The 25,220-nt window shown below is 44.8% G+C and overlaps 1 protein-coding gene across 5 annotated transcripts in view; it reads left to right on the forward strand.

Annotated features, from left to right (window-relative positions):
- Positions 1 to 25,220, forward strand: part of cdk4 (cyclin dependent kinase 4) — a 162,513-nt gene that overhangs the window by 119,450 nt on the left and 17,843 nt on the right. For 3 of the 5 annotated variants that reach the window (XM_078534472.1, XM_078534471.1, XM_078534470.1), the window contains exon 2: positions 24,286 to 24,543. In XM_078534472.1, the coding sequence (XP_078390598.1) occupies positions 24,326 to 24,543 (218 nt within the window). In that variant the 5' untranslated portion in view covers positions 24,286 to 24,325. Of the gene's footprint in view, positions 1 to 9,897; positions 10,128 to 24,285; positions 24,544 to 25,220 lie in introns of those variants that run through there. The other 2 variants (XM_078534469.1, XM_078534473.1) reach the window with 1 other exon arrangement.

Raw genomic sequence — 25,220 nt, forward strand, 5'->3', positions numbered from 1 at the left:
ACAAGAGGAGATGTGGAATGGGCCATTTCTATTTACATTTGTGCACATTATATACATCTTGTGAACACACATGTGACAATTGTGCCCCTAATATTTCTTACTTTTCTTAACCCTACCACTACGTCTTGGTGCATGCCCGACATCTTGGGCAGAGGTGGAGACAGCCTGCTGACTGCTACGCCCTGTTGTGTTGACCTTGGCAGGTGTCCTCTGGAGGGCCAAAACCTGGAGGGCCCTGGCCTGTTTAGGGCCAGGTGCACCCTCCTCAGACTGTGGAGCTGGAGCTGGAGCTGATGGGGTGACAGGAAGAGGGGATTCGGATCAGCCAGACATTCCCGAAGTCGCCTGGGTGGATGGCCCTGGGGTGTCGAGCTGCTGGTCCTCCTCCCTATGGGTGCCCGAGGGCCCCTGGCTGACTCCTTGGGGAGAAGGGGAAGCTGGAGTGAGATCGAGCTGCCCTGCACCCCTCTTGCATTGACCCTGTTGGAGGCCAACTATGGCTTCAATGATGGAGCTCAGCCCCCGCAGCATTGCAGGACCAATGTTCTGGACCAAGGTCTCTATGGCAGCCACCGTCTTGCCAGTGTTGACTTCGGTGCGTTGGCATGATGGCGTGATCACTTCGGACTGAAGGTGGACGGACTCCTCCATCGTCCCTTGCAATCTGAGGAGTGCAGCGGACATCTCTTCCTGATGTCCCCGGGATTGTCTTTGAAGCTCCAACAACTGATTGAGGACCAAGTCTGGAGGGTCATCATCTGATTCAGACTCAGCAGATTTCTTGCCTCCAGCAGTCCTCCAAGTGTCGTCAATGACAGATGTCCCTACCTCCACCTGCTGTGGACCAGATTGTGTGCTGTGTTCACCAGATTGTGATCCCGAGGCTGCTCTACATCTAGGTCCCACCGAGATGTGTGTCGCTGCGCTGGTGGAGGGTATGGGTGAGCACTGTGACAGGTCTTCAATAGTACTGCCCTCAAGGTCCTCATCTGAGGTGCTCTTGGCACTGGAGCTGGGGTCCAGGTTGCCTGGGGGCATTGGGCTTGTGGCAGATGTGCCTAGGAGAGAAGGTGGAGATTGTTAGTGCTTGGCAGCCGCGTTGAACACAGAGCAGTGGACTCAGAGTAGCCTTGACAGAGGGATGATCTGGTGCAGGATCCTCATTTGGGTGCTTGTCGCCGACCTCACCATCACCACAAAAGCGGTCAACATCATTTCCAGCCAGTGCGATTGGCTCTGATTTCAAAGTTCCCCAGGCCCTTGATGTCCGCCACACCACCCCTGGCTTGTGACCTCTCCCTTTTATTGTGTGCAATCTTGTCCTGCACAAAGACAAATGGCGAGGATGTAAGCAAAACACATGGCAGGGCAGATGAGAAGGATGGCTGCCATTTGTGGGCAGTTAGTGGGGCCATGGATGGAATGAGGACAAGATGAGCAGAGGGGATGGGGCCAGATGGAGATGTGAGAGTGTGTGTGAGAGAGCGAGTGGTGATGTCCTTTGAGCTGGTAGTGAGTGAGATCTCTGTGGATGCGTGACGGGCTTGTGAGTGTGTGAGTTGAGAGTGATGAGATGGTTGACTTACCCTGACAGAGATCATTCATCCTCTTTCTGCTCTGGGTGGCCTACTTCTTCTGGTCTGTGTTTGCACTCACCACCGATGCCACCACCTCCCAAGCTGGAATCGACACATTGTTGTCCTTCCTGTGGCCAGAGTGGGGTAGAGGACATTGTGGCGGGCCTCTAAGACGTCCAGCAGGTGCTCAAGTGAGACATCAGTAAATCTGAGGGCAGTGCTCTTCTTTGCCTTTGGGTCCATTTCTTCAGTGGAGCGCTCCTGCGCTGTAAGCATTGTGAAGTGTGCGCGCTGTGCCTGTTTAATTATGGCGCCTGCATTGAGGAAGCGGCAAGGTCATGTCAGGGCCTGCGAACCAGAGGCCACCCGCCAGCGATCTGGCGGGTTAATGCATTATTAATGAGGCAGGACGGGGATGATATGGCATGGAAACCCGCCATTGCGGCCAGCAGGATCAGCGCGCCAATTTCCCTCCCCACTGCTGCACTTAGTGCCATCCTGGGGTGACTCTGCCCCCTGTCTGTCTTCTCAGGCGGGTATAAAACACTCAATGGCACTATTTCAGAGAGCAGGGGATACATTAATTAATTAGAAGTGCAGTCACTATTACCAAGTAGGAAACACAGCAGCCAATTTGCACACAGTGGAATCCTATAGACAGCAAATATGTGAATGACCAGTTCATCTGTGTTGGTTGAGGGATGAAAGTTGGACCCAGGACATTGCCATACTCGTCTTCGAACAGTGCTCATGGGCCATCTTACACCCACTCAAACAGGCAGGCCTGGCTTCAGTTGAATGTCTAATCCATAGGACACCACAGCACTGCACTGAGCTTGTCAGTGTAGATTATGTCTTCAGAGTGGAACTTGAACCCGCAACCTTCCGATTTAGCGCACAATGAACCAAATTGCTACCTATTTTATCAGCTTTTTTGTTGAAATTGGAGAGGGGTGTCACATGAATGCACAGAATAAAACTAATAGTTGAAATAAGCTAAAGAGCATCGTTGGTGTCAGCTGTGGCTCAATGGGTAGCACTTTTGCCTTTGAGTCTGAAGGTTATGGGTTCAGATCTAGGCTGACACCTCAATGCAGTACTGTTGGAGATGCTGTCTTTTGGATGAGATGTTATTTCAAGGCTCAGTCTGCCCTCTCCGGGGTATGTAAAAGATCTTGTGACATTTCTCAAAAAGCAGCAATGTTCTCCCTGGTGTCCTAAGCAATATTTATCCTTCAAACTGTATCACCAAAAAACAGATAATCTGGTAATTATCACATCGGTGTTTATGGGAGCTTGTTGTGTGCAAATTTGCTGCCATGTTTCCTACATTATATGGATATGGATGTTATTATTTTAATATTTTGGGAATATTGTGGTATTCTGTAGAGAAGTGGGTGTGTTTGTGTGTGCGTGTGTGTGTGTGTGTCCATGATTAATTAAACTGGGGGGAAGGATCATAGAGACAACTTGATTGCAGGAGTTGAGAGATGAAAGGGTGAAGGTGCTAGATGCATGCATTTGTAATGGGAGGCTATGATGAAGTTGGATTTACAAGTAAATAGGTTGGGTTTTTAAAATTTGCATTAGGTAATAGGTAAGATCTTGACTTTTCGGCTGTCACATTTCAAAGGGAGTTTAGAAGTGACAAGGGGCTTTTACAACTTACAAAGGTTTCATAAGTAAACAAGGGAAGCTTATTAAATTTTATTTGGCCTGAAAATGGAGGCAATAGGAAAACATGAAAGATTTTTATATTTTGGATAAATTGAGTTCAAAGAGGTATTTGAGAACAATGGAATCTAAGGTGAAAAGGAAAAAAGATATTTAAGGAAAGATGTTTAGTTGAGTTGTGGTAGCTGTGTAGGGGAGATGTCCGAAGACCAGCTTTATGCTGAGGAAAGGTGTGAAATCTGAAACAGCTATCCAGTCAAACCAGCAAAGTCTTTGTCTCAGAAACCAGTTTGTTTTCTGAACTTTCTTGGATTTCCAATGCAGAGTGGAAGAGAGTGAGAAGTCATGTGGTATACCTTTCACTAAAGTGACAGCAGCTTTTGACTTGGGTAATATTACTGGATTTTTATGGTTAAAAATCTATAAGGGAGCTATTGCTAAGTAGTTTACTTGTGTGTTCTGACCAAGTGGGTTTTTTTGGGGGATGTTTTGTAAGACTGTTTTAACTGTGTAATGTTAATCTTGTGTTCTTAAGTTTTTTTTTTCTTCTTGTTAATAAATCTTTTAATTTTAAAATCCTATAAGTGTTACTGGGATTCTATGCTTCTGGGATCAGTAGTTTTCCCCTCATTTTAAAAATACAAAAAAAGAGATTATAATCAGTAAGACAAGTTTCCCTCTGGGATTTGGCTTGCTCAACAAATAACATCAGCTGTGGGCGTAACAATTACAACAGTGACTACACTTCAAAAGGACTTAATTGGCTGTAAAACGCTTTGGGCCATCCTGAGGGCATGAAAGGTGCTATATAAATGAAAGTTTTTCTTTTCTCTCCTCAGTCCCTGTGCATGCTAGAAATTAACTTGATATTATTCTCTTTAGGAAAAATGGAAACAGTCATGAACACAGAAAGCGAAACATATCTAGAATTAAAAACAAATTGTGAGAAAGTAACAACCTGGATTCTACACAGCTGCACCAGGGATATTGCTTTTGGTGTCTGATTGAATTCAGTTATCACTGAGTAATGATCCAATGACAATAACAGGGGTGACAGCACAAGGAAATATTTAAAGATATAATGTGATCAAAATGGAAGGTTCCATTCCACAGCACTAACATCAAGACTTTATATAGGATACCCAACAGTGAACAAAATCATTTCCCAGATGCTTCATGAATTACAGCTTATAAAAAAGGGACCAACTTTGACAGTATAGGGCTGACTGCAGAACTCTGCAGTGAAAGAATGATGTATGGTCAGTCAGGCTTAATGAACTACATCAACCATCACATTTCCTAATGCTACTCAGATTTATTGAGCCTGAACAATTTTAAAGAATATTTTCTAATGAAGGGTTCCACTGGATGAATTCCGCTGCAGCATCTCGGGCAGGGCTTTATTTATAGAGTCTGGCAAGCCAGAGTGTGAATTTGTTTAATGGGCATGTATACTGTCTCAGGCATTTTGTGATGGAGCACTTGAGTGTGGCAATTCATTTGAGTTGTCCCAAGAAGAGGCTGAGCCACTTACTACCTTAGAATGAAATGTTGTACATCTCATCAATTCAGCATACTGAGAATCCTGGGTAGTGGCCTTCAGCATGATGAAACTGACAGGGGAAACATCTTCAACACCATGAAACTGACAGGTAGAACACCTGCAATGTGCTGAAACTGACAGGGGAAACATCTTCAACACCATGAAACTGACAGGTAGAACACCTGCAATGTGCTGAAACTGACAGGGGAAACATCTTCAACACCATGAAACTGACAGGTAGAACACCTGCAATGTGCTGCAACTGACAGGTTGAATATCTTCAGTACATTGAAGTTGGGTGTGAGTGCAGCAAGCTGAGGGGGCTGGGAAGTGTGGGAGGTGACCATGATGGTGCCAGATAAGTCCCGGGACATTTTAATTCCTGGCCCTCAAAACAATCTTCCAGGATTGAATCCTGCCTGAACCTAGCAGGAATGATAAGAAAGGAGTGGGATTTTGAATAGCAGGAGGCCACCACTAGGGACCCAAAAATGGTCTAATTAAAATTTCACCTATTTAGCAATGACTGTTGATTACAAAAACAACTTGCATTTCTATAACATTGTAAAAGGTCCCAAGGCACTTCACAGGAGTGTTATCAAACAAAATTTGACACTGAGTAACATAAGGAGATATTAGGACAAAAGAGGTAGATTTTAAGGAGCAACTTAAAGGAGGAGAGAGAGGCAGAGATATTTAGGGAGGGAATTCTGGAATTTAGGGCCAGGGCAACTGAACTCATGGCTGCCAATGGTGAAACGATTAAAACTGGGAATGTGCAAGAGACCAGAATTGGAGGAGCACAGACATTTGGGAGGGTTGGAGGCCTGAGAGGAGATTACAGAGTTAGGGAAGAGGGTGGGGGTGAGGAGATCATGGAGGGAATTAAAAATAGGGATGAGAATTTTAAAATCAAAGTGTCGCTTAAATGGGAGCTAATATAGGTCAGCGAGCACCTGGGTGAATGGGACTTGGTGCGAGTTAGGATACGTGCAGCAGAGTTTTGGGTGAACTTAAGTTTATGGAGGGTGAAAGATGTGAGGTTGGCCAGGCATGTGTTGGAATAGTCCAGTCTAAAGGTAACAAAGGCGTGGATGAGGGTTTCAGCAACATATAAGATGAGGCAGGGTCAAAGTTGGGCAATGTTACAGAGGTGGAAATGAACGGTTTTAATGATGACATGGAAATGTGGTCAGAAGCTCATCTTGGGATCAAATACAACACCAAGGTTGTGAACACTCTGGTTCAGCCTCAGAGAATTGCCAGGGAGGGGAATGGAGTCAGTTTATCTTTTGAGATGCTGGTCAGGATTTGCTTTTATCATAGGAATATCCCCTGTTTCTTGCTGTTGGCCTAGTTATTGCCCACTGATGTCAGTTCTCAGGGCAATAGTATAAGCTGTTTTCTCACATAAAATGGTCTTCAGCTAAAAAGTTATTTTCAAATGTTAGGAAAAAATGTTCTTTAATACACATAAAATTAATTGCAACATGCTTAATGAGTGAGAGAAGGAAAAGAGAAATACTTGATTTCTTATAACATCTTTCACAACCAAAGGACGTCCAAAGAGCTTTACAGCCAATAAAGTACTTTTGAAGTGTGCTCACTGTTGTAATACAGGAAAGTCAGCAGCCAATTTGCACACAGCAAGCTCCCACAAATAACAATGTGATAATGGTCAGATAATTTGATTTTTTTGTGATGTTGATTGAGGGATAAATATTGACAGGACACCAAGGATAACTCCCCTGCTCTTCTTTGAAATAGTGCCATGGGATCTTTTATGTCTGCCTGAGAGGGCAGATGAAAGGCAGCACCTCTGACAGTCACTCAGCACTGCACTGGAGTGTCAGTCTTGATTTTTGTGCTCTAGTCTCTGGAGATCACTGGAGGAGTTCTTCGGAGAATTTTCCTCAGCCCATATCATCCTCATCAATGACTTTCCTTGTTCAGACCTCCCGCAACCAGAGGAAATAGTTTCTCTGTACCTACCCTATCAAATCCTTTAATAATTTCAATCAGATCACTCCTTAATCTTCTATACTTGAGGGAGTAAAAAGCTAGCCTATGCAACCTCATAATTTAAAAGGGTAACTGGGGAGAAAATAAAGCAGTTTGATTACAAAAGAATGCAGAGGTTTAATAGCCTTTGGGATATTCTGTTGGCATCTTGCATGAAAATGATTGATTTCCTCAAATGCCTCAAGACACACAACCGAGCAAGCATGACTGTGTCCCTTTCATCCACTGCTCCACTTAGGCCCATCACTCAAGGGCTGTCAACTTTAAATTGTATACATTTGTGCCCAGTTGCTCTGCCTTGATAACAAAGGTCCAGAGTGTGCAGCCAGTAACTCCTGATTGGACCAGTCTATTATTGTTGTGTATTTTGTATTAACAATTGATGAATGCTGGATGTCACAATAACAGCGCTGTCTCAGGGTTAAGAGCTCAGTTTGTGCTAATTACAACTCGCGTTCTGACACTTTACATATTTTGCTTTGGTTTATAGATTTAAATGGCAAGGAATGCCTTCACCAGCACATTAGTGAATGTACATTTGGTAAAGCTACATGCAATCTGCTTTGTTTCCATGACTCACCTAAGCTTTTTTCTTTATTTCCATCTCTTTTCTATATTACCTTTTAATGTTGGCTGTGGCTCAGTAGGTAGCACTCTTGCCTCAAAGTCAAAAGGTTGTGGGTTAAAATCCCACTCCATGAGACTTGAGCACAAAAATTGAAGCTAACACTCCAGTGCTGTACTGTAGGGAGGTGTTGCCTTTTGGATGAAACACTAAACTGAGGACTCGTCTGCCCTCTCAAGTGGACATTGAAGATCCCAAGGCAGTATTTCAAAGAAGAGCAGGAGAATTAGTCCTGGTGTCCTGGCCAATATTTATCGCTCAATCGAAATCACAAAAAACAGATTATCTGGTCATTATCACATTGCTGTTTGTGGAGCTTGCTGTGTGCAAATTGGTTGCTGTGTTTCCTACATTGCAGCAGTGACTACAGGTCAAAAGTACTTAATTGGCTCTAAAGTGCTTTGGGACATCCTATGGTTGTGAAAGGTGCTATATAAATGCAAGTTTTTCTTCTCATTTCATCTTCAAGTACGAACTTGACTCAAGGGTCTTACTCTTCCTTCCAAGTCTGAGGTCATGGGGTCAAGCCCCCACATAATCGAGACTGACATAATCTTGTCTGATTATGCTCCTGTGAACTGCCCTGGGCCATTTTACTGCATTAAAAATGCTATATAAATGCAAGTTGCTGTCGTCACATCAAAGCAGTACTGAGGGAGTACGACTTTGTCGGAGGTGTTGTCTTTCAGATGAGGCCTTAAATTGAGGTGCTGGTCACGATTCGAAGAAAGGCAAGGAAAGTTCTCCCTGGTGTTCTGGCCAACATTTGTCCCTCGACCAACACAACTGGTCAGTTGGTCACCATTGCTGTTGGTGGAACCTTGCTGCCCGTCAGTGAGCTCCTGTGTTTGTATCTGAACAGCAGTGACCGTACTGTAAAAGTAATGTGGGATGTCCCAAAGATGTGACAGGTGCTATATAAATGCAAGTTTTTCTTTTTCTTCCCACATGTAGGGTTGAACAGACTAATAGAAACATTTCTAAAATGTAAACTAGGTTCCAAAATATGCTTTCTTTTTCCATTTAGCTACAAACCAGATGTCTGAGGGCTGCTGAGAGGCAATGAATTTACTCCTGATACACCCTGCTAGTGTGGTGTGCAATTGGTTGCTGCAGATTTCCATTTTACAACATTTAATGTTATCTGTGGTTACAGCCTCATGAAAATATGCCATGTTGGGGAGGGGTATTCTGCTCATATTTAATGATAATGACTTCTTATGCATCACCAATTTCCTTTGCTCTAACAATGGTGGCCCTATGTCTAGCCACCTAGGCCCTAAGCTCTGGGATTCCCTCTCTAAGTCTCTCTGTCTCACTTTCCTCCTTTAAGATGCTCTTTAAAACTTACATTTACGGTCAAGTTTTTGGGTCACCTGCAATATCACTTTACGTGGCTCAGTGTCAATTTTCATCCACTAATGCTCCTGTGAAGCATCTTGGGATGCTTTCCTACACTAAAGGTGCTATATAAATGCAAATTGTTTTTGTTGACTCCTGTTCAGCAAGGGAGAAGAATCCTCCCCAGATACTCCTACTGAAGTGAGGAACACTGTAAGAGCAGATCCAATGAGTTAGGATCCACATGAACAATCAGTCTGAGACAGCCTGACGGAGCCCTACACCCACAAATATCATTTTGAATAGGCAAATTTATATTGCAGAAGTGCTTTGGAAAAAAGCAACATCCATTTCAGATGGCTTGGTGTCATGAAAAAAATGCTTAGCAAAGTTTTTGTAGAAAGGGAAAAAGACCATTTATGACACAATGGCCATCAAGTGAGAGGGTGATATTTTAACACCAGGATTTACAACACTGCATTGTGTTTGGTTGATAACCTTGTTTGCTCTGAGTCAGTGGCTGTGGCTTCAAGTTTGTTACCTAGGCTGACACTTCTGGTGCAGTACTGAAGGAGTGCTGCACCGTCAGAGGTGCTGTTTTTCAGATGAGACATTAACCCTCACAGGTTGATGTAAGAGATCCCGCCACACTATTCAAAGAAGAGCAGGGCGAGTTTTCCTCAGTGTCCTGGAACTAATATTTACCCCTCAACCAAATCCACTTCAAAAAAAAGCAAAATTAAATGGTCATTATCTCATTGCCCTTCTGGGACTTTGCTGTGTGCAAATTAGCTACTGCATGTTATACTCAATAACAGACACTGCAGTTCATTGTATGTGAAGATTTTTTTAGGACTTTTCCCTGAAGTATGGATTCTGCACTTGTATAAATCACAAAGTTTATCTTCTAAATGAAAATGGTTGCTCTTTAAAACAACCTCCTCAAAGTCTCCAAAACCTGAGAATGACAACAATTATAACTGGTTTTCACCAATCAGCGCAGGAGGATGTAAAAACAGCGGCAACTGGCCAGCCAGTCAGCAGAACGGATTGGATTCCACCAATAAGCAAAAGCAGAAAAGAGTCAATTCCTCCTGTCAATCACGGTAGGCGGAAGGACAATGTTCTGGGAATGACCTCATGTGACTGTAACTAAAAACTTTTAAGTTTCGGCACGAGCTTTTAGCTTTAGTTAACTTTTTAAAAAAGCATTTTAAATATTTGATTGTAAGCAATCGTAAAAAGCCTAGATGGTTCCAGGACTTGAAAAATTATGATTTTTTATTGAGTGATTTATTTTCTTTCGGAAATCCTGAAAAACTTCACTGGAAGCTTGTTGTGCATTGTAAGTATCTTGTTGGCTTTTGCAATTTAATTACAAAGTAAAACTTGATTTGAAAAGACGAGCGGGGCCAGTTTGTGATCGCGGGGGAGTGAATTCTAAACGGCCAACATAGCGAGCCTGCAAGAGGGAAAGGAAGCTTGTTGATTTTCATTAAAATGCATATATATGGTGAAATACGTGGTTACCACAATGAATTGTAAGCTCTGTCGATTATCTGTATTTTTTTAAGGGATCATCTCCGCTTTTGCAGTGCTTTAAGGGTCTAGGCGGCTGACAAAAGGATTGCTTAATGTTTTCACGTGCGAAAGGACAAACATCTATTTAATTTGCTGGGGAATAAATCAAGGATTTAATCAAACTTTTAGACTGATATATTAAGCTAGATTTATTTCCTGACCCCAAACCAGTGGGGCGTTACTCCCCCCCTTTTCCCCCTCCATAATTTTTTTTTAACCCTTTTGAGTTTGTAGCTCTGGGTTTGTAATTTAGTTATGAGACGAGCAGCGTGGGCTTTTATCTTAGCGTCGAATCATTCAAACTGCAATGACTCAGAATTCAGTGGAAAGTCTTTTCCACGCGAGCTGGGGCTGAAACAGCTCAGGGTTTTGTTGGGGAGAATTGTGCCTCAGCAATGGTCAAGATGGCAGCAATGCATGTGCTGACTGTTCGATATTTTTTCCATTAGTAACCTCCCTTCGGACCTGCCACTGCTCTCAAACATGAGTCGCTTTTTGAAAGTTGTGTTGATTTTTAAGCTTTTAACCAGAAACAACTATTTGTATTTTAAAGTTCACTGTGATGGAGGGGGGGGGGAGGGTTTTGACCGTTTGCTCACTTGCATTTCTGTAGCGCTCTTGCACAATGAGTGTCTGAAGAAAGGGTGTACTGGATCGGGGAGTGGGGTAGAAGCTCGTTCAGAGGAGGGTCTTAAGGAGATGTGGTCAGGGATGGGGCTCCAAGAGGCTGGGACAAAAGCAACCACTGGAGTGGGAAGCAAGTGGTCGGTCAGAGTCCGAGGACTGGGCAAGGGAGTGATGGACCTTAAGGTAAAAGGGCTAAAATTGTGTGGAGTGAATTTGAAGCAATTGGGGGGGATGGAAAGAGGCTGTTGGCCCAGGAGCAGGGGGGTGGGGGAGGATTTTCCATGATCAGGTGGCCATGAAAGTGTCAAAGGAGGCTAGGCCATTATTGAAATCAACAGAGCTGTTGTTGCCCTGTCAATTGAAGGCCTGAAGTTGGAGTGAGAGGTTTGGGGAGTAGCTTTTTTCCAAGGGAAGACAGTGATTGGGGAGAGGTTAGGGCAAGCATGGAGATATATAGGAGATTAGGATGTGATTGGCGAGAGCCCTGTTGTCCTTAGAAACTTTGGAAGTCTAAAAACCATGTGGGATGATGAGGTCAAGGGCTGGCTGTAGGATGTGGGTTGAGGGGGAGGGGTGGGGGGGGGGGGGGGTGTATTCTGATGGTTCTTAAAATCACTGCCATTGCCATTCTCTGAAGGGCCCCAGAGTGGGGTGGTGGTTGAGAAATGGGGTGTGTTGTGGAATTTCTTGTTTTTAGTCACAGTGAGTGGGAGGAGGACAATGGAAAATAGGTGGGTAAAAACAAGAGAGACAGTAATGTCTTTTTTTTTTAATGCTTAGTGGCTGTTTTCCCCTTGGCTTCAGAGTCTAGAACTAGGGTGAGGTTAGTCACAGTCTCAGGATGAGGGGTTGACCAGGATTGATAAGAAATTTCTCCACTGGGGGTTGCAAATCTTTGGAATTCTTTGGCTCTTCCAAGTGTATCCAAAGACAGCTTTGACTGTGATCGACTGAGCATCAGTGGCAATGTTTCCTGTTTGCAAGTGAGCTTGGCCTTCAACTGGTTTGTACAGTAACCCTAGTGCAAAACGAAGGGTGAAAGGGATAGTGTGGTGCTTTCATAGTGTTTCTGGAGTCTGAGGTTCTAGTATTTTGTTGGAGATTGCTAGGCAAATTGTCAGTTACTGCCATACAAATCATCCTGTAACTTTAACTATAAAATTAATTCTTCCTCCTGTCCCTGTTTCACTTTTAACGTCATTCTAAATGGAAAGATTTGAGTGCCAATCTGATAAGACTTTTGATCAGTGGACTTCTTGCCACAAGTATTTTGAGCTAATGTTGGATTTTAATCATTTAAAACCAAGAATCTTTTGTGTAAGAGCAGTTCATTTTTGTCAGTCATATTTCAGATGATGCTTAGACTATACCTTGGTGTGTTACTTGAAGCTGTGTGATCCACAATCTCCCGCCCCAGATTTCTCTGGGGCTTATCAGGCAGAGTTCATTCAAACCGTGTCTCAAAGTGAAGGAGGAGCAAGAGTGTTAATTTTAACTTCTCAGCTTGATTATGAATTAGCTGAAACAAAAACAGAATTACCTGGAAAAACTCAGCAGGTCTGGCAGCATCGGTGGAGAAGAAAAGAGTTGACGTTTCGAGTCCACATGGCCCTTCAACAGAACTGAGTGTAGTTAGGAGAGGGGTGAAATATAAGCTGGTTTAAGGTGGGGGGCGGGGGGAGAGAAGTTGCGGGTGGGGTGGTTGTAGGGACAAGCAAGCAGTGATAGGAGCAGATAATCAAAAGATGTCACAGACAAAAGGATCAAAGAGGTGTTGAAGGTGGTGATATTATCTAAGAAAAGTGCTAATTAAGAATGGATGGCAGGACACTCAAGGTACAGCTCTAGTGGGGGTGAGGTGGAAAGACTGACAAGGTATTAGTTGTAGATTTAAAAATAATGGAAATAGGTGGGAAAAGAAAAATCTATATAAATTATTGAAAAAAAACAAAAGGGAGGGGGAAGAAACGGGGTGGGGATGGGGGGAGGGAGTTTAAGATCTAAAGTTGTTGAATTCAATATTCAGCCCGGAAGGCTGTAAAGTGCCTAGTCGGAAGATGAGGTGCTGTTCCTCCAGTTTGCGTTGGGCTTCACTGGAACAATGCAGCAAGCCAAGGACAGACATGTAGGCAAGAGAGCAGGGTGGAGTGTTAAAATGGCAAGCGACAGGGAGGTTTGGGTCTTGCGGACAGACCGCAGGTGTTCGGCAAAGTGGTCGCCCAGTTTGCGTTTGGTCTCTCCAATGTAGAGGAGACCGCATTGGGAGCAACGAATGCAGTAGACTAAGTTAGGGGAAATGCAAGTGAAATGCTGCTTCACTTGAAAGGAGTGTTTGGGCCCTTGGACGGTGAGGAGAGAGGAAGTGAAGGGGCAGGTGTTGCATCTTCTGCGTGGGCATGGGGAGGTGCCATAGGTGGGGGTTGAGGAGTAGGGGGTGATGGAGGAGTGGACCAGGGTGTCCCGGAGGGAACGATCCCTACGGAAAGCCACCAGGGGGTGTGAAGGGAAGATGTGTTTGGTGGTGGCATCATGCTGGAGTTGGCGGAAATGGCAGAGGATGATCCTTTGAATGCGGAGGCTGGCGGGGTGATAAGTGAGGACAAGGGGGACCCTATCATGTTTCTGGGAGGGAGGAGAAGGCGTGAGGGCGGATGCGCGGGAGATGGGCCGGACACGGTTGAGGGCCCTGTCAATGACCGTGGGTGGAAAACCTTGGTTAAGGAAGAAGGAGGACATGTCAGAGGAACTGTTTTTGAAGGTAGCGTCATCAGAACAGATGCGACGGAGGCGAAGGAACTGAGAGAATGGGATGGAGTCCTTACAGGAAGCGGGGTGTGAGGAGCTGTAGTCGAGGTGTCCTCTGACATGTAATTGACAATGTAATTGTAATACAGGTAATTCTGTTTTTGTTTTGGATTTCCAGCATCCGCAGTAGTTTTTTGTTTTTATCTCTGAATTAGCTGACCTCATTTTGTGAGTTGCCTGTTTGACCTAATTAAATCATGAGAATTGTAAGTGTTGAAAACTTTTTTTTCTTTCTGACAAGGAAGTGAGGAATGTAAGGAAACAAAACTACGATCACTTGGAAATACTCAGCAGGTCTGACAGCATCTGTGCGGCAAGAAAGAGTTGACGTTCTAGGTTGATGACCGTTCATCATGCAATTTTGTAATCTGAGAATGACCAGATAATCTGTGTTCTCAATGTTTAAGGGCTAAATATTGGCCAGGGGATAATTCTTCTGGTTCTCCTTGAAATAGTCTTGATCTTTTGCAACCACCTGAAAGAGAGCATATGGGGACTCAGCTGAAAGATGGCATTACCTTAGTACTGCACTTGGGTATGTTAGCCTGCATTATGGGACTTGAATCTCTGGAGTGGGACTTGAACTTTGATTCAGGAGAGTGCTCCCCACAGCCAGCACAGGGATTGAATCCATGCTGTTGGCATCATTCTGCATCATGCTCTAGCCATCTAGTCAACTGAGCTAACCAACTGCCTCTTTTTTTTCTCTTCCCCACCCCCCCCCACATAACATCCTGTATTATTCTCCCAGCCCACATTTGCATATCAGCTTGAGATGTGCTCAAAATGCTTTGGCAGTGGGCATCCTGCTCCAAAGTCTCTGGGTCGCAGGAGCATGTCTGGATCTCCTGAATGAGATCCTGATAATGGTTCTGAAGATTTCCTGTGTTAACTGGCCTGCGCAGACCCCACAATGGGGCTACAAAGTATTTATGACAGACACAGGCCATTCGGCCCAGTTGGTCCATGCTGATGTTTATGCACGAGCCTCTTCCCACCCCTGACTTCATCTCGCCCCCATCACCATATCCTTCTGTTCCTTTCTCCCTTGTGTGTTTATGCAGCTTCCCCCTTAAATGTATCAACACTATTCGCCTTGACCACACCCGTGGGAGCAAGTCCCACATTCTCACCACTCTCTGGGTAAAGTAGTTTCTCCTGAATTCCCCAATTGGAATCATTAGTGATTGTCGTATATTGATGACCCCCAAGTTCTCATCCGCAAATGGGATCTTTGTCTCTATATACAAGCAAACCATTTAATCACCGAGGGTAACTAAACCACTAGGCTTTGACCCATTGTTAACATCAGGTTGAATTTAAATTTGGCTGGTGACTCAGGAGGGTGAAGATGCCACATTAGGATTGAGACAATGTAGGGAGTGTTGCTTGCAGCTTTGATACTCTGCTCTGGCTACCATTCGGCCCACAGTACACATACCAGCTTTGGAGAAATAAAAACACATGCATCACTAGGAAAGTTGCTAAGATATTCAATTTCTGTTTTTCTTTAAAATTAAACCTTAATATTGAGCAGAATCTGCCGATGCAGCTTTTCCGTCACCTCTGGCAATGTACAGCTAATAACGGAACAGACACAGATGTTGCCATAGTGATGGTATTGGCTGCGGGACACGAGGTTAATAATTTTTATACAAAAGAACCACCTGAAAAGATAAAAATTGCAGGGAAGTGGGGAAAGAGCAGGGAATGCGACTAATTGATAGCTCTTTTGAAGAGCCAGCACAGATGATGGGCTGATTAGCTTCCTTCTGTGCTGTATTGTTGTACGATTCTATTTTAAAGTCTCGTGAGTATTGAAGCCATTTTCAACAGCATTTCATTTTTTTTTAAACTGCTGTGACCAGTTCTGTGAGGCTATGGTGCAAACTTCTGTTTAAGTGACCTGTGGAGTAAAACTTTCTGTACCTTCATGCGTTTTCCTTGTGCCCATTCAACACTTAAAAGCTTAGTTGTAATATCACTATATCAGCACAGCCTGTGTTGTGAAGTTGACATGAAAGGGAGACTTGCATTTGTATATTGCCTTTCACAGCCTCAATGTCCCACAGCACTTTATAGGCAATGAAGTACTTTAGAAGTGTAGTCACTGTTGTGATGTAGGAAATGCAGCATTGTGCACAGCAAGATCTCTTGAACAGCAATTTGATTATGACCAGGTAATTGTTTTGTGATTGATTGATTGAGGGATAAATATTGGCCCCAGGGCACATGGGGTAACTTCCCTGTTCCTCTTTGAAACAATGCTGTGAAATCTTTGACGTCCACCTAAGAGGGCAGAGGGGGACCTCAGTTTACTTTTGAAAGATGGCACCTCCAATAGTTCACTTACTGCCTGCAATCCTTCGCTGCGCTGTTTCTGAATGGAGTGGTATTCTTGAGATGAGTGCCTTGTCGGGGGATGGTGAGGTGGAATATAAACTGGGCTTTAGCTGTTACAGCTTCTAGCCAGACTGTCTGGCCAAATTCTGCAGCCTCGCCCACAGTGTCTGTTCTTTACGCAACTATTTATTTTTCCCTGGGTCTGTATTGTTGGCTATAGGGTGGAGCAGGTTTTTAGTCATCTGCAGTGAGATAATTTACTTGTGAGTTTGCACTCCTCTCCAGCTTTGTCTTCCATCCCAGTACCTCCATTTCTGTCATTGTTGCCTCTATAATCTCCCCTCCCTCTGGTGACAGACCTTTTGGCCATCTTGGCTGTACTCAATGGAGCTGCTTGCCTATTAATCCCCACCTCAGAAACTACTTGCCTTTGTTTTTTGTTATTTCTGCTACAAGAGGTGTCCTGAAATGCCTTGATATGTTTGCTATATTTAAGGTGATTTATAAATGTAATTTTATGGGCAGGCAATTTGACTGTGTATAGGACATCACAGTTGAGTCTGATCCTGTCTATGCCTTTTTCTGGAAGGGGTAACTGGATTGAAATATGGAGTGGAAACCATGGTTAATTTTTCCTTTCCTCACCCCTCATGACACTACCCCCCCCCCCCAACAAAATTACACTCTCAAACTCCCCACTTCTGTCTTGTTCCAAACACTGTATTGCTGTGCTTTTGTTACTTGCTGGTCTAATAATTCAGAATGTGGGTTCTGATCCCACCATGACAATTTGATTAAGTTGAATTTAAATTCTCAATCGGTGTCTTTAAAAGAAGAAAAAATTGGAAATTAGCAGCTGGTTTCAGTAAAGGTGACCACAAAGCGGTTGGGTTTTTGTAGTGAACCAAATGTCCTTTTAGGGAAGGAGATAGTCTGGCCTATATGTGACTCTAGTCCTACACCAACTGATCTCTTTAATTGCCCGCTGAAGTGGCCTGACATACCGCTCATTTTGTGCAATTACTTTCTCGAGAGGAACTATGGATGGGCAATAAACGCCAGCCTTGCTAGCGATGTCCACATCCTGGGAGTGAATTATTTCTAAAGACTCAAACGCTAAGGGCAATTGCAGTGCTCTTGCTTCCTGGAATCTGCTAATTCCATATTGACTGAGGATCTTCTGGTCTGGCTGTATTTGTGAAGCCAGAGTGTTGTCAGTGGAGTTCCTCCTTTAAACGTTACTTAGTCTCTTCCAGTCGACCCCCTTCCACATCTCTGGTGCCCAAGTACCCAATTGCGGTAAGGTGAAGAGACTCCGAATGGAGCCCACTAGTTAGTGTGATGGGGTTGACTCTACCTCCAGCTTCTCTCAGCTCCTCCCCACAACAGCACAGCTGAGATCAGGAACTTGGTATGAGAGGTCACTGCTTGGGTGCTGGAGGCTGTTGGTGTTCTGGCCCAATGTGTGACTCGTGTTGAATCCCAATGAATTGTGTTGGCCAGTTAGTGCACTCAGTAGAAGGGTTTAATATCTCACCTGAAAGATCAGTTGTTCAGCTAACCAATATTCAATTTGAATTAACCCCCCCAGTTTGTGCACCAATACACATCCTGGTATTTGTAAGCCTCTACCAGTACTATTCTGTAACCAACCAGTGCACAAAGTGTACAACAGTGGCCTCCTCCCAGTAACTTAGCTCTCACAAACAAACAGCCAGCATCCTTATTCTGATCAGGATCCACCATGTAGAAAGCCACCGACACACTTGAGAAGGAGTGTATTCTGGTCAACGTTAAATGAACAGCAGCCCCAAAAAGACACACACTATCTGGTCTTTGTGTTTCTATTTATGGAGCCTTGTGCAAAAGTTAGCTGCTACATTTACCTAGATACTGGCTGCAATCCAAAAAGTACTTTATTGGCTGCAAAGCACTTTGGGAGGTTCTGAAATATGCTTTCTAAATGTCTGTTTGTCTTTAGTCGAAGAGAGTGCCTAGCACTCGTTCGTTGCACGAGATGTATCTGAGCTTTCCTTTCCTGCCTGGATCCACCCAGTGAGGACGTGAGCGGCACCCCAGATTTTCTTCCCAATGTGTGCTGAGTAGGAACATGGGAGCAGGCCATTCGGTCCCTCGAGCCTGCTCCCCCTTTCAACTAGGTCATGGCTGATCACCCACCTCAACACCATCTTTCTGCACTATCCCCGTATCCCTTGATATCTAGAAGTCTGTCCACCTCTGCTTTGAACATACTCAATGGCTGAGCCTCCACAACCCTCTGGGGTAGAGAATTCCAAAGATTTACTGCCCTCCGACTGAAGAAATTCCTCATTTCAGTCCTAAATGACGCACTACTTCTTATTCTGCGACTGTCCCCCGGTTCTAGACCACTGCACACAATACTCCAGATGTGGTCTCACCAGGACACTTGTGCAACTGCAGCAAAACTTCCTTACTCCTGTACTCACATCCCCTTGCAATAAAGGCCATCATATCATTTGCCTTCCTAATTGCTCGCTGCACCTGCATGTTGGCTTTTCAGTGACTTATGAACAAAGACACCCGGGTCCCTTTGGACATCAACACTTCCCAATCTCTTCCCCATTTAAAAAATACTCTGCATTTCTGCTTTTCCCACCAAAGTGGATAACTTCATATTTTTCCACATTATATTCTATCTGCCATGTTCTTGCCCACTCACTTAATCTGTCTAAATCTCCTTGAAGCTTCTTTCCATCCTCCTCAACACTCATTCCCGCCAATTCCGTTTCAACAGCAAATTTTGAAATATTACATTTGGTCCCCACATAGGGGAGGCGGTGGTGTGGTGGTATTGTCACTGGACTAGTAATCCAGAGACCCAGGGTAATGCTCTGGGGACCCATGTTCAAATCCCACCACGGCAGATGGTGGAATTTGAATTCCATCAATAAAAATCTAGCCCAATGATGACCATGAAATGGTACTGTGGGTGTACCTACACCACATGGACTGCAGCGGTTCAAGAAGGCAGCTCACCACCGCCTTCTCAAGGGCAGCTAGGGATGGCCAATAAATGCTGGCCCAGCCCAGCGAAGCCCACATCCTGTGAATGAATAGAAAAAAAAAACTAAGGCTGTAACGAGGTCAGGAGCTGGGCGACCCTACTAGAACCCAAACTGGGCATCAGTGAGCAGGTTATTGCTAAACAAGTGCCGCTTGGTAGCACTGTTGATGACCCCTTCTATTACTTTACTGATGATGGAAAGGAGACTGATGGGGGTGGTAATTGGCTGGGTTAGATTTTTCCTACTTTGTAGACCGGACATACCTGGGCAATTTTCCACATAGCTGGGTAGCTGTACTGGAACAGCTTGGCTAGGGGTGCAGCAAGTTCTGGAGCACAAGTCTTCAGTACTATTGCTGAAATATTGTCAGGGCCCATAGCCTTTGCAGTATCCAGTGCCTTCAGCTGTCTCTTGATATCACATGGAGTGAATTGAATTGGCTGAAGACTGGCATCTATGATGCTGGGCACCTCCAGAGGAGGCTGAGATGAATCATCCACTCGGCACTTCTGGCTGACTAGTGTAGCAAATGCTTCAGTCTCATCTTTTACACTGATGTGCTGGGCTCCATCATTTGAGGAAGGGGATATTTGCAGAGCTGCCTCCTCCAGTGAATTGTTTAATTGTTCAACACCATTCACGACTGGATGTAGCAGGACTGCAGAGCTTCGATCTGATACGTTGGTTGTGGGATTGCTTAGCTCTGTCTATCACTTGCTGCTTGGCATGCAAGTAGTCCTGTGTCATAGCTTCACCAGGTTGACACCTCATGTTAGGTATGCCTGGTGCTGCTTCTGCACACTTCATTGAGCCAGGATTGATCTCCTGGCTTGATGGCAATGGTAGAGTGAAGGATATGCCTGGCCATGAGGTTACAGATTGTGTTCGAGTACAATTCTGCTGCTGCTGATGGCCCACAGCGCCTCATGGATGCCCAGTCTTGAGTAGCTAGATCTGTTTGAAATCTATCCCATTTAGCACAGTGGTAGTGCCACACAACACGATGGAGGGTATCCTCAATGTGAAGGCAGGACTTCCGCCTCCACAATAACTGTGTGGTGGTCACTCCTACTGATACTGAGGTGGACAGATGCATCTGTGGCAGGCAGGTTGGTGAAGATGAGGTCAAGTATGTTTTTCCCTTCTTGTTGGTTCCCTCATCACCTGTCACACACCGAACCTAGCAGCTGTGTCATTTAGGACTCGGCCAGCTTGGTCAGTAGTGGTGCTACTAAGCCACTCTTGCTGATGGACATTGAAGTCCCCCACCCAGAGTACATTCCGCGCCCTTACCACCCTCAGTGCTTCCTCCAAGTGGTGTTCAACATGGAGGAGTACTGATTCATCAGCTGAGGGAGGGTGGTACGTGGTAATCAGCAGGAGGTTTCCTTGCCCACGTTTGACCTGATGCCATGAGATTTCATGGGGTCCGGAGTCGATGTTGAGAACTCCCCAGGGCAACTCCCACCCGACTGTATACCACTGTGCTGCCACCTCTGCTGGATCTGTCCTGCTGGTGGGACAGGATATACCCAGGGGTGGTGATGGTGGAGTCTGGGACATTATATGTAAGGTATGATTCTGTGAGGATAACTGTCAGGCTGTTGCTTGACTAGCCTGAGACAGCTCTCCCAATTTTGGCACTCGTTCCCAGATGTCCTCCTTACTAACTTTGCAGGGTCGACAGGGCTGAGATGGTAGTTGTTGGAGGTCAGTCATCTCCATTCCAGGACATCACTGTGGGAGTTCCTCAGGGTAATGCCTGAGGCCCAACCATCTTCAGTTGCTTCATCAATGACCTTCCTTCCATCATAAGGTCAGAAGTGGGCATGTTTGCTGATTGTGCACCATGTGTGGCTCATCAGATACTGAAGCAGTCCATGTCCAAATACAGCAAGACCTAGACGATATCCTTTTTGGGCTAACGAGTGGCAAGTAACATTGTGCCACAGAAGTATCAGGCGATGACCATCTCCAAGAAGAGAGAATCTAATCAACTCCCTTTGACATTCAATGGCATTACCATTGCTGAATCCCCCACTATCATCCTGGAGGTTATCGTTGACCAGAAAATCAACTAGACTAGCCATATAAACACTGGCTACAAGAGCCAAGAGCAGGTCAGAGGTTAGGAATCTGGTGGCGAATAACTAGCCTCCTGACTCCCCAAACTCTGTCCTCCATCTACAAGGCACAAGTCAGGTGTGATGAAGTACTCCCCACTTGCCTGGATGAGTGCAGCTCCAACAACACTCGAAGCTTGACACCATCCAGGACAAAGCAGCCCCGCTTGATTGGCATCCCTTCCACAAACATTTCACTCCACCACTGATGCACAGTGGCAGCAGTGTGTACCATGTACAAGAGCCACTGCAGGAACTTGTCAAGGCTCCTTCACACCTTCCAAACCCATACCATCTAGAAAGACAAGGGCAGGTGACACATGGGAACACCGCCATCTGGAAGTTCCCCTCCAAGCCACTCGCCATCCTGACTTGTAGGACCGTTCCTGGGTCATGGGATGGGTCAAAATCCTGGAACTCCCTAACAGCACAGTGGGTGTACCTACACCACATGGACTGCAGCGGTTCAAGAAGGCAGCTCACAGCCACCACCTCGAGGGCAATTAATGCTGGCTTAGCCAGCAATACCCACATTGCATGAATGAATAAAAATCCAAATCATTCATTATAGATTGTGTAAATAACTGGAGCCCAAGCACTGATCCTTGTGGTACCCCCACTAGTCACTGCCTTTCAACCTGAGAATGATCCGTTATTCCCTACTGTTTTGTCTGTTAACCAATTCTCAATCCAGTGTATTACCCCAAATCCTATGTGCTCACTGACAATCCAAATATACCACATACACTGGTTCTCTCTTATGTACCCTGCTAGTAACATCCTCAAAAAAAAAACCTCTCAACAGCTTTGTTAAATCATGATTTCCCTTTCATAAATCCAGGCTGACTCTGTCCAATCTCACCATTGTTTTCTAAGTGCCCAGTTATCACATTCTCTAATAAATTATAGCATTTTCCCTACTAATGTCAGGCTAACATGTCAGTAGTTCCATGTTTTCTCGCTCCCTCCTTTCTTAAACAGTGTGGTTAGATTTGCCACCTTCCAATCTCAGGCACCTTTCCAGACTCTAGAATTCTGAAAGATGATCACCAGTGCATCTGCCACCTCTTTCAACACTCTCTGGGATGTAGATCATTAGGTCCAGAGGATTTATCAACTTTCAGGCCTTGGGCTCCCCAAATTTCTAGGGTTTTTTTTGTATCTTCTTCTGTGAAGACAGACACACAATATTTAAGCTTCTCTGCCATTTCCTTATTTTCCCCATTACAAGTCCTCCTGTCTCTGCCTGTGTTGGGCCCACATTTGTCTTTTACTAACCTTTTTTACGTACCTATAGAAACTTTTTACAGTCTTTTTATGTTCCTTGCTAGTTTAATTTCATATCCTATTTTCACTTTCTTTATAGCAATTTCTTGGTTCTCCTTTAGGAGCATTTTAAAATTAGCAATCTTCAGACTTGCTACTTTTTTTGGCAACTTTTATATGCCTTTTCCTTTGATCTGATAGAATCTTTAACTTCTCTTGTTAGCCATGGTTGGATCACATCCTACTGGTTTTTTGTACCTTAAAGGAACATAATGCAAACCGTGTATTAATTCTTTGAATGCTAGTCATTGCCTGCCTACTGTCACTCCTTTTTTAATAGAGTTCCCCAACCTTGCCCCTTGTATCTCTGTAGTTTCTTTTTTCTTTAGATTAAAGACCCTGGTTTCGGATTGAACTACATAATTTTACGTGAAGTTTGAAAGTGATTATATTATGGTTACTCTTCCCTAAAGACTCCTTTACAATGAGATTATTAATTAGCCCTTTCTTATTGCACAATATTGGGTTTAAAATAACCCATTTTCTAGTTGGTTCCTTGACATACTGTTTTAGAAAACCATCACATACACGCTCCAGGAATTTGTCCTCCAACATTAGTGCTAATTGGGTTTATGCAGCCTGTGTATTTTGAGGTCCTCCACGTGTTACCCTTGTTGCTCGTACCTCTAATTTCCTGATTTTTATACTGTGTCCTACATGACCACTACTATTTGGTAGCCTATGAACAACCTGAAGTTTGCTATCTCTTGCTGTTTCTTAACTCCACCCAAACTGATTCTACATCTTGATCTTCTGATCTAAGATCCTCGCTCATTAATGTACTGATTCCATCCTTTATTGTGTCCCCACCTTTTTTGCCTATCCTTCCTAAATGCCAAAACCCTTGAACTTTCAGTTCCCAACCTTAGTCACCCTGCAGCCACGTCCATATCTGTTTACTTTCTATTTGTGCCGTCAATTCATCTACTTTGTTGTGAATGCTGTGTGCTTTCAGATGGAGTGCCTTTAATCCTGTCTTATTTTTGCAATATCTAGCCTTAACTGTTGGCAATCTTATGTTTGTATGCTGTCCCTTCCTGCCACACTGACAACCATTTCCCTTATTGTTATCCTGCTGTCTTACCACCTGTCTAGTAATTTATCACATCTTCCCCCCACCCCCATTATTTAGTTTTAAACCCCTCTACTGTCTTAGTCATATGACTCACCAGAACACTGGTCCCAGCACAGTTGAGGTGAAGGCACTCTAATTGTCCATTCATGGGATATGGGCATTGCTGGCAAGTCTGGCATTTTACATATTCCTAATTCACACTTGAGAAGGTGCTTGTGAGCTACTGTCCTGAATTGCAGTGATCTGTGTGGTGAAGGTGCTCCCACAGTGCTGTTAGAGAAGGAGTTCCATGATTTTGACCCAGCAGTGATGAAGGAAATGCTGGTGTGGTGTGAGGCTTGGAGGAGAAGTTGCAGATGGTAGCGTTCCCTTGTGCCTGCTGCCTTGTCCTTCTAGGTAGTGGGGATTGTGGGTTTGGGAAGTACTATTGAAGCCATGAGGCCTTATCTGGTTAGATAGCTTTTATACTTGTTGACAAGATTCACATCTGAATCATAGATGTTTGAGCATCATGCTGGAGGATGACTGTGAAGAACAAAAGCCTGTTTTAAAATTGTTCTTTTTCATTTCTTCCAGGTGATAGTGGGGAGGGAAAAGGCCTGTGGGCGTTGGGACAATGGAGCAGAGTTCTGTCACTCCGTATGAGCCTGTGGCAGAAATTGGAGGAGGGGCCTACGGCACCGTCTACAAGGCACGAGACTCGCGGAGTGGGAAATTTGTTGCTTTGAAAAATGTGCGAGTCCAGAGGGACGAAGATGGTGTGCCGCCATCAACCGTGAGGGAAGTGGCTCTCCTGAAGCGGCTGGAGCACTTTGACCATCCCAACATTGTGAGGTGAGGGTGCTTTGGACTAGGAGCCTGGGTTCAGTCTTTTCAGTGGGACTGATGAAGGCTGCCTTGCTGTGCCTTTGGATCGTGGTGAGGGAAGACAGGGAGGGAGAGGGCAGTGGTGCTGTGCACATGGGTGGGTGGTGGGGGGGTGGGGGTGTGCTGTGTCCATCTGACTGACACACTCCACTGTGGGTAGGTTTCACATTTTCAGCACTTCCTCTCAAGTGGGTAGCGCACTTGCCTCTAAGTCAGAAGGTTGCGGGTTCAAGTCCCATTCCAAGAGACTTCGGGCACAAAAATCGAGGCTGATGCTCCCAGTGCAGTTCTGAGGGAGCATTGCACTGTCTTTCCGATGAGACGCTAAACAGACGAGGCCCTGTCCACCCCTCAGGTGGACATAAAAGATCCTCCAGCTGCTATTTCAAAGGAGAGCAGGGGAGTTCTCCCCGATTTCTTGGGCCGCACAACGAGATATCTTGAGGTGGTGAAAGGTGCTATATGCCTTTTATATTGTGCTGCTGTTGGATCCTGAGGCTCGGGCATTGTGCATCCCCTGGTAACACCTAATTTATCGATAAGGCTGGTGCTCCAGGACAATCTGGTCAGCATGTATTTGATGTCCCTGCTGCATGAGGCTGGCATGCTGGTACCAGCATACACTGGCACTGCATAAAAGTGGC

Source organism: Cetorhinus maximus, chromosome X (genome assembly GCF_964194155.1).
Source record: "Cetorhinus maximus chromosome X, sCetMax3.hap1.1, whole genome shotgun sequence".
NCBI lineage: Eukaryota > Metazoa > Chordata > Chondrichthyes > Lamniformes > Cetorhinidae > Cetorhinus > Cetorhinus maximus.